At 32.6% G+C, this 15,290-nt stretch overlaps 1 protein-coding gene across 9 annotated transcripts in view; it reads right to left on the bottom strand.

The window, feature by feature from the left end:
• LOC118196632 (neuropilin and tolloid-like protein 2) overlaps positions 1-15,290 on the bottom strand; it is a 444,544-nt gene that overhangs the window by 56,794 nt on the left and 372,460 nt on the right. For all 9 annotated transcript variants that reach the window (XM_085807315.1, XM_085807316.1, XM_085807311.1 and 6 more), the window contains 2 exons: positions 4,496-4,693; positions 4,247-4,400 (listed from right to left, as the gene is read on the bottom strand). In XM_085807315.1, the coding sequence (XP_085663441.1) occupies positions 4,247-4,400; positions 4,496-4,693 (352 nt within the window). The remainder of the gene's footprint in view (positions 1-4,246; positions 4,401-4,495; positions 4,694-15,290) is intronic.

The following is a 15,290-nucleotide window of genomic DNA, read 5'->3' as shown; positions in this document are numbered from 1 at the left end:
GCGCTTAATTGGTTCAAATGTATAGGCAGAAGTCTCTTGGGTCAAGCAGGAAGTCCCACCTATACTTACGAAAATTTCAAGACTGTCCTACTAAAAGCCTTCCCTGTTGTAAGGGATCGTGCGAAATTAGAAACGGAACTTTTCAGTATATATCAGCAAAGAATCGAAAATCTCTCAAGCTTTATTTTAAGAAAAATTCACGTCTTCAAACTCTTGTATGGAAACCGTCTGGATCCTGAGATAATTCAAGTGATTTTGCCGAGGTTACTGCCCCAAGTGCAAGACTTTATTGAATTAAGAAATCCGACTACACTGGAAAAGTTATTTGAGCTAGCAATCCAGTTTGAAAGTAGAACAACGGCGGACATTGAAAGAAGACGCCAATATCAACAGCGAAACCAATTTGGTACGCCAAGACTACAGCAAACTGAAGCACACAGCTACGGAAGCAAAGCGAATCAGTGGGCAAGGAAACCCGAGCATTCGAAAACAGCCGGCGAACGTCGACAGTTCAATAGCAATCCAGGAAAAAAGTCTCAAGGCCAGTGGATAAAGAAGGAAAGCACGGAAATGAAAAATAATTTAAACTAAAACGGATTTCTGCTGACGGGAGGGTGCGGAAATCCGAAGGCCACGAAAACCCCTCTTCCTTCAAGTTAAATACAGTAATGGTGAAAAATTTGACTCTTCCGAAGATTGAAGTGTTGGTGAATAATATCCCAGCCACCGCACTCCTGGATACAGGCGCGCAGTGTTCCTGTGTGGCAGAAGATTTTTTTAGGAAGTATTTTCGGAAATACCGCATATATAATTCGGATAATACGACAGTGTTAGCGTCGCAAGGAGAAAGATGTAAGTGTATAGGTAAATTACCGCTGTATGTCCGTATAAAAGACGAACAAGTAAAGGTTATGTTTTTCATAGTAAAGAATCTGCAAGCACATATTATCTTAGGAATAGATTTTCTTTCAGAGGCATAAGCAACGCTAGATTTTAATGAAGCGTCCCTTAAGCTGACAATGAAACCAGTCCGTGAAGAAAAGGCTGAACCGCCGATGTTAAACCTTGACCACCTGCCTAATGAAGAGCAACGAAGAATCCGACTAGTGGTAAGTGAATTTGCTTCGTTATTTAGTGATATTCCAGGATTTACTCAGGTTACTAACCATAGTATTGACACCGGAGATTCAATGCCAGTTCGCCACAAAGCATACCGGTATGATAAGAATAAGGAAAGAATAAGGAATAAAGTAGGGGATGAAGTATTAAAAATTAAGCATTCACTTTCTTCAGCACCAGAAGATAAAATTGCCAAATGTTTTCCACGATTTGAAGGACCATATGTCATAGAAAAAATAACTCACGCTGTTGTAGTGTTAAAAGCCAGGAATGGTGAAACCTGCTCCGCAAACATTGATCAAATCAAACCCTACTATGATCGTAATAAAATGCAAATATTTACAGATCTTTTGCAGGATCCGGCACGGCAGACACGGCAGGCACAAGCGCCAGAGTTAGAACAACGACAAGTGCAAGGGCAAGCCATTAAGAGGCAGGAGCAAGTGAAAAGAAAGTTTCCCCGCGGGAAAATTGAAGGTAACAAGAAAAAGAAGCCGTTCCACCGCCCAGAAAAGAGAGCTCACGAACACCCCCAGAATGAAGAAGGGAGAAGGACGACGTATGCAAAGAGAGCCAGAAGAAATAACGGCAACTATAACCCGGCTTCCAAACGGAAGATCTACTCATCGGACAGGACTCTCCGCAGCAAATGTCGCCGAACTGCGGAAGGGCCACTAGCGGCGAAGGAAAAGATACAAGGAAAATTTGAACGGCCAGCAACGAGGTCCAAGCAGGAACGAGAAAGAAGTGTCCCGGTTCCGCCAAGACCAGCTGCCTTCAAACGGCCAAGACCGCAGGCAGAGGCGAAAAAGAAGGTATTCAAGGGTGACCGAACTGGAGAAAAAAAAAAGCTTCTAGAGGAAGGCACTGAAGGGCGAGCCCGCACACGAAGGATGATAAATCAAACGAGAATCTACGCTACCTTCCAGGACTGGGCTCAGAAAAGAATGTCCGAATATCACAAAGATAAGTAAAATTGTATGTTACTTTGCAAACTTCAGTTAATCTTTCATTCTTACTGCAAGTGGCAGATTTCAAGAAGTTTTACCTCATGCGAGGTCTACCTTTATCGCCAAAAAGGCGAGAAATGAGTTGTTACCGACTTTGGTATTATGTTTTTCAATTAATCGCGCGTAAAACTAAAGTTGATGTATAATAGGAATATGTAAAGACTTAAATATTGTAAAAGTTATTGTATAAATTTTATTTAAAACATTCTGGCAAGAAAGAAGTTTTAGTCTGAAAGACTTTTTGAAATGTAGTATTTCAATGTAGAAGAATTGGCACTTGCTTTGAAAAGAATAGAAGTTAACAATGTACTACTAATGTATGTTTTCAAATGCTTAAAATTAACGGCATGTTAATATGTTCTTATATACAATGTGAACTGTTATTTTAAATGTTAAGAAATACCGTGATATGGTAAAAGTGAAAGTAATGTTAAAATTTTTTTTTATTCGTTTGACTGTAAAAAGACCAAATCATGGTGAATATGTGTTAAAGGTTGAATGAATGTAGTTAGGCTCTCTGACGCTACACTTCAGAGTTAGCCACTTTCAGAATAGTACCTCAGGGTTTAGAGTTGAAGTTAGGGTGTGTTACGAGGTCTTGGTATGTTGAATTTTTAACACGTTAGTGTTTTGATTGTAGGAGGAAGTGTTGAACACGTATACATAAACACATTCGTGTTTGGTGTTCTTTTACAACACATGTCAGAGAGCACGGGGAGAGATAATTAAAATAGTCATGAATGAAATAAGAATGTTAAGAGAAATATAAATATGCACGTTACTTGCCATTTCATTGTGTAACATTTCATTAAACTAGTTTTCCTTCCAGATCTCTGGAAGGAACCAGATTTGAATAAAAAGCTCCTGTTTAGATGCATTACAGATGAAAAAATTGCGTGTCCTTGGAGCTGCTATTGTAAAAACAAATTTCTTTTTTTTTTTAAATTTCTAGTTTCTAGTGAGAAATGTTTGTAAAAGATTGGCCTCGCGTTAGATTCTAGAGCTAAAAGTTTTCAACAAGCTCGTTTTAGACCTCAGTTTCAAACTAATTAACTCTGGTGGGAAGTATGTAAGGATCTTAAGTTTTACTAACGTTTATTTTATTTTAAATCTTTACTATCACTTCTTATTTTCTACTTCCGGCCAGAATTAAAAGCGTTAACTTATTTATGCAAAATTTGTCTGGCGAACGCCAAGTACTTAAGTTGTGGCTTTTTGCCAAGCGAGAGAGAGGAAGGAGTTAGTCGAAGCAGGCCGCTTACCTTAGAAGTTTTACTCTGTTGCTGGTTGCCTTCCAGGCCAGAGGTTTAATCCTCGTGATAATTTTAAACGTATTGTAGTGTTAACAGTTCTCTGTACTACATACGGCTTCCTGTTAATATAAGGCCAATCTTCCACGTTTATTATTTCAAAGTCAAGTTAGAGTTTAGTTATATTTTTATATTCTTACGTTTAGACCACAAGTAGTGGGTCTTTGTATTCCGAAGTACAGAAATTATTGTAAAGAGAGAAAAATAAAGGGTTTTGTATACCCTTCTTGTGTATCCTGTCTACTTCCCGCAGTTATTGAACATAGCTTTAGTAAGCTCTCTGTTCCGAGTCAGGTCCTTGCATGTTCCCGAAGAAAGTAAGACGGAACATTGAACCTGATAGTATGACATTTTGTCTAGTAAAGGTAAGCAAAATAAAACAGTACGATACAAATTAAGATGTCTAGTAGTGATAAGATAATTGAATTTAAACCAGAAATGGATTTTTTACGCACCAATATGTTCATAATAATTATTAAAGAAAACGCTGAAGGTATGGAAGCAGCAACGAAATGTGCGGATTAGGTGTATTAAGGGACGTTAAACGCAGTAATATAGTTATTTGAGAATTCGATTCCAAAAGGGAGAGATAAACTGTTACATTTCAAGAACGTCAGCATTATAACAATTCGAAATTTAATTATATTAGGGGAAATGAAATACCATTAGATAACATATACGCTGTCAAATTTAATTTCCTTTATTTGCATATGATAACCAAATCACACTTTAATGCTTTGAATCAAAATATGTTTTCTTTGCTGTACGTTAAATAAAATGTTAATAATGTGTAAATGTACCATTTACCTGATAAGAAGTCTGTTTCTTTTGGACATTTGTGTGCGTTCTTCAACATTCTTGTAGTACTTTAAATCTCCGCAGTATTTCTTCATAATTTCGGGATTAAATGTAAAGCTGGAATACCCGTCGTAGATTGACAACTCAGCATCAGCGCAGTTTGCTATTAAAATAACAGATTAGTGAAGAGAAAATGTTTATTTAAATACAAAAATATTTAGAGCTAAAAGTGCTCTTTAACTATAGGAATGTTTTTACCTATGCTGCCATATAACTGTAAGTCGAGGATTCGGATGTAAATGTGTTCTTTGCTATCCACTCTGATCAACCACACGCATTCCACATCCTTTGGGAACGAGTGAGGATAACCTGGGGACACTATGACTCCGCCAACTCCAGTCTCTGTCCCACCGCATCCTTCGACAAGCTCGGTACTTTTGGGGGGCGGTATTGTCTCTAGAAATACAATAAAAAATTAAGCGGTTGAAGTACCACGTTATTCAGCTATGTTTATATCTTACTTAAGTATATATGTATGTAACTTAAATTACGCAATAATCTTTAAGCTATGTTTTAATGAATTTAAAACAGCGATTCCACTATCGCTTTTCTGATAACCTGTACATATAGGCGTACACAAAGTTACAAGAAATGACAGAAGGGCAAGCAAGCCTTTCGTGATAATGGAGCATGCTGCTAAGCCTTTTAAACTTAGACCCTCTCGCCAAGTGGCATAAATCTGAGTAGTAAGGTTCGTTTCCGGTGCTGTTTTGAGTATGTTTGTACTCATAGCATCTTGCCACATTTGTCATCTGAAATTTTGTTATTTTTGGAATCTAATGCTGAACGAATTCAAATCGTATGCTCAAATAACGATATGTCACAAAAACGGTCGGTGAAATGTTTTTATTTGTTGCGAAACCTGCATCCAAGGCTATTGGTATGCTTCAGGAAATCTTTAGAAATGATGCTTTAAGGTGAATCCCATGTGTCCGAGGGATTTTCTGCATTCAAAACGACGATATGTCAGATGAAGGCCGTTAATGACTCGGAAATTCTTTGAAAAGTAGAAATCAAGAAAATATAGAGAAAGTGCGACAAGAACCTAATGGCGATTGCCAAAAGACCATTCACTAGATTTCTGAAACAACATTTTCCTTCCAAGAGTTCTTGAGAAAGACGAAAGGGATGCGTGTGTCTCATAAAGCTATTAATCAAATGTTCTCTCTCGGTGCTATTATTTTCCTTTTCCCTGGATAAAGAAAGCTCTCAAAAATCAACTCACAGAATAAAACAATAATTCAGAGATGTAGGTTATATGAAAGAAGATCTCTTGTTTACCTTGAATAGTATTTCCTGTCAAGAATTTCAAAACCGTTTCTATGTTTCCAGTAGAAAGTAAAATTTTTGAAAACGTATATGGACATTGGTTGAGAATTAACTTTCTATGTTTATAGGAATCTTTCAGAAATTGCATATAGTATTATAAAACACTGTAAATGAATTTATAAAGAGCCAGAAAACCCAACCCGTATTATCTTAATAGTAATTGCTTAGTTTAAATAATAGCTGACTATCTACACCCATTTTTAGATTCCATTAACGCAGCTGTGCAAGATCAAAATTGACGTAATTATACGTATTGCATTGTATAAGTATTTATAAAAATTATTCCGGTTATTTTTGGATGCCCCTTCGTAAAACTCGTAGTATTAAACTGAGATTATTTTCTCCACAAGAAACATTTACAGTAATTTTAGAATATTAACAATTATTTCCGAATCAGGATAGACAAATATGAGTAGTAGCACAAATCCTATGCATCACAATGCTGGAAAAGCTATGATTTTCGCGCGAGACACTATCTAAGAAATTTAAGAAAGAAGAGCTCTTTATTAGATTACATACACGTTCTGCAAATAATTGAAGTGAATATGTACTTTTTGAAAATGTTGTATGACTAAATATTTCTTAAATAAATTGGTTATATTAAGAACTCAAAATTTAAGTTTTTAAGTAGGCTTCTTCCAAGCAAAATTTAAATTAATAACCTGTTCTTAAATGTTCTATCCTTTGTTTTTTCTTCAAAAATAAACTATAGTCCTTAAGAAAAATGTCGAAATTGTGACTTAGCCGCTTTCACCCAACGTCACTTTCAGGTTCCATTGTAAAATGCAATTATGTTTGACAACATTTTAAATTTCATAGTTACAGCAAAACCAAATTTGAAAACTTATGCTTCTATATAAATGTTTTTCTGACGTAAAAGGTACATTTTGGAAATTCGCATTTGAGCACTTAGCTGTCTTTAGCAATATTTGACTGTGGTCTGCAAAATGTTCCTTTAATATGCAAGTTACTTTAATACGAATGTAATGGACGTTTTCCTTCGGTTAAAATCGACTACGAAATCATTTTTATGGGATGTATTTAAAATTGAGTTAAGTGTCATTTGCTAAAGGATGTCTTGAGAGCAAAAGTGTTGCAGTTTAAATGTTAATTCTAAATATTTTATTTCTTATACTAAGAAACACGCATCTGCAACCATTCTTTCAATCTTTTGCAAATATCCTACGTAACTGAGATTCAGAAATTCGCAAACACTTCCTTTTTAGTCTAGGAATTAAGTATAAAATCAGTGCCAAAATAGTAGCCAACCGCTGATTATTGGGAGCTCGATTTGGGCTTGATCCCAGGCGAGGGGTTTGGTTGTGATTTTCGCAATTTTCCTATGTGTAACGAGAATGCGATACAGTTTCCATTATGTCTTTTATGAAAACAACCTTTCTTTAGGCAGATAGACCCAGTGTGCTTCATGATATTCAAATAACCTAAATATAAAATTAGAGTTATAATTTTCTAAAAGTATTAAAAGCTCATTCGATGGATAATCTAACGTGAAGAATATTCAAGTCTCGCAAGCGAATAAGAATTTTGCAATGGAATTTGTTATTTATATAGAATTCATAGTAGAATCTCATCTTCTGGTTTCCTAAATTGACTTAATCCAAGAGCGGGATTAGAACTTTTATAAAAAGCATGCGGAATCAAGAATATATTGCTTGGTACAAAAACAGAATAAACAGTTTCATTTTAAAAAATAAGATTGGTAATAATTACGCAATACTGAAAAGTTCATCACACAGTTTCTTTAGAACATGTAACATATTCTTTTGAAATTCATCCATAGAGGATCACAACAAAGAGAAATGAAACCGCATTTTGATTGTTCTGCAAGTGAAATACTTTTTGCCAAACCTTCCTACAGATATAAGATAAATTACTACCCATTTTAACAATCGATAGAACGTGTAATTAGAGGTTCAGAAAGTCAACTACTATTTAAACTAAGCATTAGGTTTAATAAATTCGACAGTAGCGTTTTGTTATACCATATACGACTTCTGAAAAATTTCTGTAGACTTAGAAAGATAATTCTCATTGGGATTTAAGGGATTTTCTTTTAGGATCTCTACGCTAGCTTATGATTTATTTCCCGAGGGAACGATACATATGTGGACGTAAGACATAAATTTCTTGACCGTGTCAATATGAAGTTTCCTATTTCTTTTCTTGTTGATTTCAATAAGCCAAAGTTAATATGATTCCCTCCTTAAAAAATAGTCTGCGAAATAGCTTTGTCCAGACTTGTCCCCATTTTATGTTTTAAAAGTATTTGAAATTTTTGTATACTGCATTATTTGCTTATAAATTACGTTTTCGCTATATGCATAAGCAAATCAGTATAGAACAATGTAATTTAGAAATCGATTTTGCAGTAAAACACAATTGTTAGTTTTAAGAAGATTCAGGAAAAATATGGGATTCCAATATGAGGTTTCGCGACTCCTATGACAGTTACTTTGCAGATCATAGGTTATGAAATATATAAAACAGTGTTGAGTACAAACGTTTAGTTAGTTTATTAAATATTATTTGTATCCATAGAAATGATTTTGAAGGAGATAAAAAAACAGAGTAACATTTTAATCCATACGCAGTACAATAATTATTTAACAGGAGCACATCAAAGAATACAAAGTATAAATTTATTTTACTTATTCATTCATTTTTACTTTTCCTCTACTTTCGTACATACTCTAAAAGCGGTGCAATTGATATGCTCCATATTTATGACTGCTCTTTATTTAACTTGACGCATACGTAGCAGCTAGAATGTTTCAACAATAAATAATGCCGGAAAAGATCAGATATTATAAAATTGGTTTTAGATATTTCTACATTTTATTTAAATGATTTAGCTTTCAATCAATATTTCATTAACCATCTCGAAACTCTAAAACTAACTCATTTATTTCATAGTTTGAATTATCTCTTATTTTTCATTCCTCGTTATAGTTTGAAAATAACTGAACAGTCGTCAATTTTTTCAAACTTTATATCTTGTTTATGATTGTTTTTGGATATTTTTGCAATTTTTGCAATTTCAAACTTTATGTGTACCTAAATTAAACCTACAGCCAGTCAGTCCCATCTATTTAATACTTTTCGTATTTCATATAATTCATCCCCTGTTATGCAGTAGTTACAGTCCTTGTGACAATAAATGCACGCTCTGTTCGGACGTATTTATCACAAATGGTAAGGCAAGCTATGTGAGGAAACCTGTTTAAAGGACCCGATACTCCCACTGAACTGTGGTTTACTAAAACAAGTCAGTACGAAAGCTAGAACAATCATTTCTACAGATGATTGAAAGAATTATCTCTCGGCAAATGTCGACAGATATTACTCGATTTACAATTACTTCGTCTTTTTTTCTAGGTATTATACATGTTGCTGTTTAAAAGTAAATTGTCCAAAAAAAAAAAAAACCCCTGAAAGAATTCATATCTTAATGGCACACCAAAGAGTTTGTTATGCTATTTTCTGCTTTTCCGTAGATAATTGAGCATCAGATTACTCTTGGAATCAAACCTGCTGACAGAGATTTTATTTTTAAATTTTATTATTAAAAATCAATTTCTTCGTACATACGCCTTTTAAAATTAAACACTAAAAATTTGTAAAAGCAACGTATCGTTTGAATTCCCGATGCAATATTAAGTGCCGCCATACTTGTTTTAACTTAGAGAGGTTATTAGTTTCGAACCTCACTTCTGTTGTCCGTTTCACTTTTCAACTAACTAGGAGTTGGCACAGCCAGCCACCTAAAATAATTAATTAAAAAATATCTAATGCTTTTGATAAATCCACCTAGTGTAAAGTCAGGGGTCCAACAAGTAATTATTAATAACGCAGATAAAGAGCTGTGTTTATTGCTTTTAAATCCCTTAGCTTTTCAATCAATAACAGAATATTAAATTAAAAAAAATATATACTATAAAACATTATGCTGCGCCTAATTGCAACAAAATGGCGCTTGGTAGATAAGATTACTTTACATCGGACAAAGGCAACACATTTCTTTTAAATAGTTGAGTTCTTTTATTAAATCTGTAAGACACATTGCCAAGTGGCAATACATTTCTTTTAAATAGTTGAGTTCTATTATTAAATCTGTAAGACACATTGCCAAGTGGCAACACATTTCTTTTAAAACACCAAGTTTTGTGATTAATTTTGAAGTATTAATACTTTATGCTTTTCCGAGAAGTTTCTTTAGAACTTTCGATAATCTTAGATGATTAGAAAATACATGATTTTATTTTTTTCCAGTCTTTTCTAAGGTCATTACATCAATGTCTAGTTTTCTAAGTCAGATGACTTACACAAAACTTTCGAACTTTATTTATTAATCATAACTTTATTCTCCCTCGCAACATAGAAAACTCAACAGCAATATCCGAAAATATATAAAAGAACATATATTTATACATATTTTTTGTTTACTTGTTTTTTTGTTTTGTTTGTATTTTTATATATTTTTGTAATCGTTCTTTCACTACTTTAAAAATATTAAATGGGAATAACATTTAGTAGAAACGCCCTTTTGCATGAAAAGTTATATGAACAAAAAGTCATCGAGACTAATAGCACCTTATTATTTATATTGATTAACACAAAGTAGCAAACAAGGGGATTCGTATAAATAACTAAGAAAACTTGTTGGTTAGCATAGTAGTGCGCAGTAGCATTAGTTTTTATAGCACATTATAGTAATAGCAATAAACTAAATAATAAGGCATTATCTGAAACTGAGGTAGGAAGCCTTAGGAAAACGAGTAACGTTGCAAGGGCTTAGTTTATTGCCAGCATTTCATTTTATATTTGTCCTTTGCTTCTTTTTTTCAGTTGAATTTTGTCAGGTTGATGCACATTCATTGCATATTAAAATTTTAAAAATAAAATAGTATTGATAAAACGCAGCTAGCATTTTGATAGATGAGTTGGCTAGCTGTTAATCAGTTCACCCTGTCCTTTAGAGAACTTCGTCAACTAATTCACATTTTTTATTTTTCTGACGTACTTAGACAGAGACCGCGTGCTCAGCAAGGAAAGACATATCTCCTCAAACGTCTAAGTCTATTTATTACAATATTTAAAAACGTCAACATGTAAAGATGTTAATGAAATATCTATTCCTTTGAATTTTAGTTTTCTTATTTTTTTCTAGTGATCTAAGCCTTTCCAATAATTTAAAGCTTATTTTTTTCTGTTTCATTCAATCGCTTTTCATTCAATTTGTTTTAAGTACTTTTGAGTCTTTTTAACTTTACTTTACTCTCGAACTTCCAGCACTGCAGGTTGGAAAGAACCACTGAGTTGAAAATTTTCACTTTTTTAAAAAGTGATTGTCATGAAAGTGAATAACTGTTCTTAAATGGAACTTATTACTGTGATGTTTTATTCTGAAGTCTATAATCTGGGTGATATTCTAATAATTGCCAAAAGAGTCTAATCACTACATTAACAACCTGTAGTGAAAGGAAAGTCATAAAAATGAAGTAGATAAAATTTTGGGATTAAGATAAATTTCATCCTTTGTCTAAATATCATTCAGTGCATCTTCGTTGCAAAACCACAATAGAAAATAAAAGTGCCCCAAATAAAAGAGTATATAGACCAAAGTTTTGCATAACATTGCATTTATTAACGTATATGTAACGTGAATATCCTAACATATTTTACAGCGCCCTGTGCTAGAACAGTATTCCTTCAAGAAATGTTGGAACTGACTTAGTGACGCCTGCCAGTCACAAGTCATTTCTTTTTAGCATAGTCTGATGCCACATTTTAACACGTTTGAAAATAGAGGCTTTGTTTTATGATGTAATGTTAAATTTAACTTGGAATTACTGGTGACTTTTAAATTGCTTTGCATAGTCTTTATGATTTATACATTCTTTGTCTTGCGTATGAAGTTGGTATTAATTTTGAAGTAAGGAATTTTGCTAACATATCGGCAAAAGATCTTTGCTTCAGTGCGAACATTATCTTCATATTACCGTATGTTTTCTTCCTTAACTGTCACGCCAAGAAAAAGGTAAATAAATGAAAAAATACAGTTATCAACAAAAGTTCTTACAGTATATTACCTTAGAACTAACCAAAAGACCCCACAAAAAACAAGATGCCCCAAATAATATCAGCCTATCTCAAATTAATATGACTTTCGATTCGTTTTGGGTATGTTCTTTTTCGGATAACTTTGTATTATTAGAAACTAATAGTCACAGTTTGCAGCTCAAGCCTTAATCAAAAATCTTGTTGTAACTGCATTTTCAAAAGCTTAAGTGTATTGGCTCATTATTTAACATAACAATTCTTATGTAAAAATATTTGAGAATTAATTATCTAAAAAATGCTTTGTAATAAAAACTAAAGCTAGAATATGAGTCATTTTTAACACTTGCAGTTTTTTGCAAATATTTTTTCAAAAGATCCTCTTTTTTTGTATCATAAATTTAATATTATGACAATAATTCAATATTAAAACCATATTTAATCTCTGAAAATCTCTGGATTTAGTTTTTATAATGTTATATAATCTTATTAAATCTTAAATCAATAGCTTAATTTCGTTTAATATATCTGCTTTTAAGCAAACTTAAAAAAAGTATTAATTTATTTCGTGAATTTGATTATATAATGCATTTAATACTTTGTCAAATAAATTCAAGTCTTTCTTTCACTAGGTTTCCGTGTTTTCTCTTCTTATGTAAATATTTTTTCAATAGCAAAATGAAATTAGACTTTCTCTGAATTTTCAAATATAATACTTTTAATATCGGATGAAAAGTTCCAGTAAAGCATTATGTGGTTTTATTTTCCAGAACTTCCTCTTTATCGGAACGGAACGTTAATTTTTACAGTATGAAAGGAATATTATCTCTGGTTTTTTCGAAAAAAAAAAAACTGTCGATTTGTCAAGAGATATATTTTCTCATAAAATATACTTGACTGAAAAATTACTGGATGTACATAATGAAAGCTCACAGAAAACTATGAGAGAAGAAAATTTCAAATTATGTATGAATATTTTGAAAGAAATGGAACATTATTTTTCGAAAAGAACTATTAGTTCAAAAATATTCCATCAGAGGGATAAGTGGCGCTTTGTTACGGTGAACAACACTACAAGGAATAAAAATTTTTGAAACTTATACGAAGATGTTCAGTATTTTGTTCTCTCGTTTTGTGTTGTACACTGAAATTGCAGAATCATGTTTTCAAGAAAATATTCCAGTGTTTTTCCCGAAAGGATGTGCGTATCATACATTATGCTTGTTTCTAGATCCACAAAGTTTGCAATTTGTTCAATAAGTCTGCACTCTTTAACTGAAGTCTAAAGACACTATTTTTGTCAGTCAGCACATCCTCAATGTTGTTCGAAAATGTCAATCACGCTTTTAAAAGGTTGGAAATTTGTGCTTTATAAAAAGATACACGACATCGGGAATTAAATAAATGGGAAGAAAATAAATGGTAAGACTTCGAATTCTTTGAAAATGAATGGTACTTTCTGAATCCTCATCAGGCAAGCGATTTGGGGAAAATGAAGAGACATGTTTCGCACTTCATCTAACTTTTGCAGGCTTGCGTGTTGTCAGTGTCATGGAAATAAAAATGGACACCATACACTCGAAAAATGTTCCATGGTTTCTGTTATCAACTTCAGCCCCAGCAAAAAAACGTAGTCAGAATGTTTACTGGCACTTTTGTGAGAAAGAAGCTTCTTCCATATGATAATTTGACATACTCTAATTTTGTAAGGCTAACATTTCAAAATTTGAAATGCGGGCTCACAGGTTGACCTTAAGACCAGGAAATTTCATGTACTACCACCTCCTAAATTAACCATACTGCTTTCTTATGCACACATCCTAACTATGATGACTTTCTTATTCTGCTATACTAAATATACAATAAACTACGTTTTTAAATTTTTAAAATTGTTTGCTGCAACCTTTGCAAAGAGAAAATTCTGTATATTAATTACTATCTCCTTTAATGTTCTAAACGTCAACAGAGATTTTAGTATATAGTTATCACACTGGTGAGACAATGTAATGATAAGAGTGCGAGCTTTCGGCAACGTAGTCACTACAATGTAGAATATGGTTTTTCACATGCAGAGTTTAATTCATTCAGCACCTGCCTTTTTAAGAGCAATTTTATTATGATTTTTCACATTTTACGATCACATAATTTAATACAAGTAGTGTGCATTACAGCATAAAGACACTTAATAATACGCTTTTCCTTTAGCAATCAAAATCATGTTGCCTCAAAAATGTTGCCAAAAAATTGTTTAAAGCAAGTTGTGTAACTGTTCATACAGAACGTTTCGAAACGCGAAAGTTTATTATCTATGCTATGTACCTTGATTACTTCAGTATCTCCATAAGGAACGTATTCATTTTCCATAAATAAATATAAAATATTTACAGTAGCAATAGAGGCCTACTAAGATAGATGAAACATATAAATTCTTGCTTAATTAAATGAAACTTTGTAAAGACAAACAAGATAAAAAATTAAATTTCATACTGAAAACACGTTTTTCCTGTTTCATGGTTTGCTTAATGCTTCTTTGTACCCTGGAATCTTAAACTAAGTAAAAGAATCAGGAATAAATTCTAAGAAATTTTCTGAAAATTTTATAATAGGACGGTGAATTTTTAATTCTAAACAAATTTTCTGTCTAGATGGATTAGATTACTTAAATATAAACACATTTCGTTTTACTTAATTGGCCAGATGATATTTTTTTATCAAAAATGAAACGCATAAAGACGATTTATCTTCTCCAATCCTTAATTTGAAAGAAAGTACTATATTTTAGAATTCGAACAGTGAAAAATGCTTTTAACACATTGCATTATTGCATTAAAAATAAAAACATCTTTTCACGAATGAAAAAATCTTTACGAAGATTTATTTCCAGGAATGGAAAGGTAATACTACGAAACGTTCACTTACCACAAAATATTAACAAACCTTAAAAATAAATGAAATATAGAATTAATAAAAGACTGTTTCTGAAAAGATTCTATCTTAATTTAATAAAATTTTACCATTACTAAAAGAACCACAAAACCATCTTATTCACCTAATAAGTGTACACAGGAAATCAGGTAATTAAGATATGGATTTTTATTTACGGTGTTATAAACCCATAAATTTTCCCACAAAGAATATGTGAATATGTAACGTTCAAGGTTATGAAATTGGCTACAAAGCGTTTCTAGCTGAAGCAGTTTAATATGATAAATCGATAGTAAGAAAAGCAAAAAGCGTAGCTTTAGGCAGGATGTTGCGTTCAACACAATAATATAAAAAGCAAATTTTTCTCCCCGGCAACTCTATATTGTTGATAGAAACTCAATTTCTATAGAATATAGTATTGCTTCTAGGGAATAGCATATGGAAGTTTTATTTAAAATTAGCCATAATTCAGCTATATTTTACACATGTCAGTTAAAATATATTACACTCATATCGGGAGCAGTTTCTGGAAATGTAACATTCTTAAAATATAACGCGACATAGGGCAAAATAGAATCAAACTGATTTATATAAAGTGTATAATGTAAATTTTTAAGTAACTTCATATGATATTATTTACAAAATTTCTGTCTTAGAAATA

Source organism: Stegodyphus dumicola, chromosome X1, assembly GCF_044657685.1.
Source record: "Stegodyphus dumicola isolate Sdum_Otavi_A_Nest chromosome X1, ASM4465768v1".
NCBI lineage: Eukaryota > Metazoa > Arthropoda > Arachnida > Araneae > Eresidae > Stegodyphus > Stegodyphus dumicola.
Note: the sequence above shows the minus strand (reverse complement) of the source record. Positions and strands in the feature narration are given on the sequence as shown.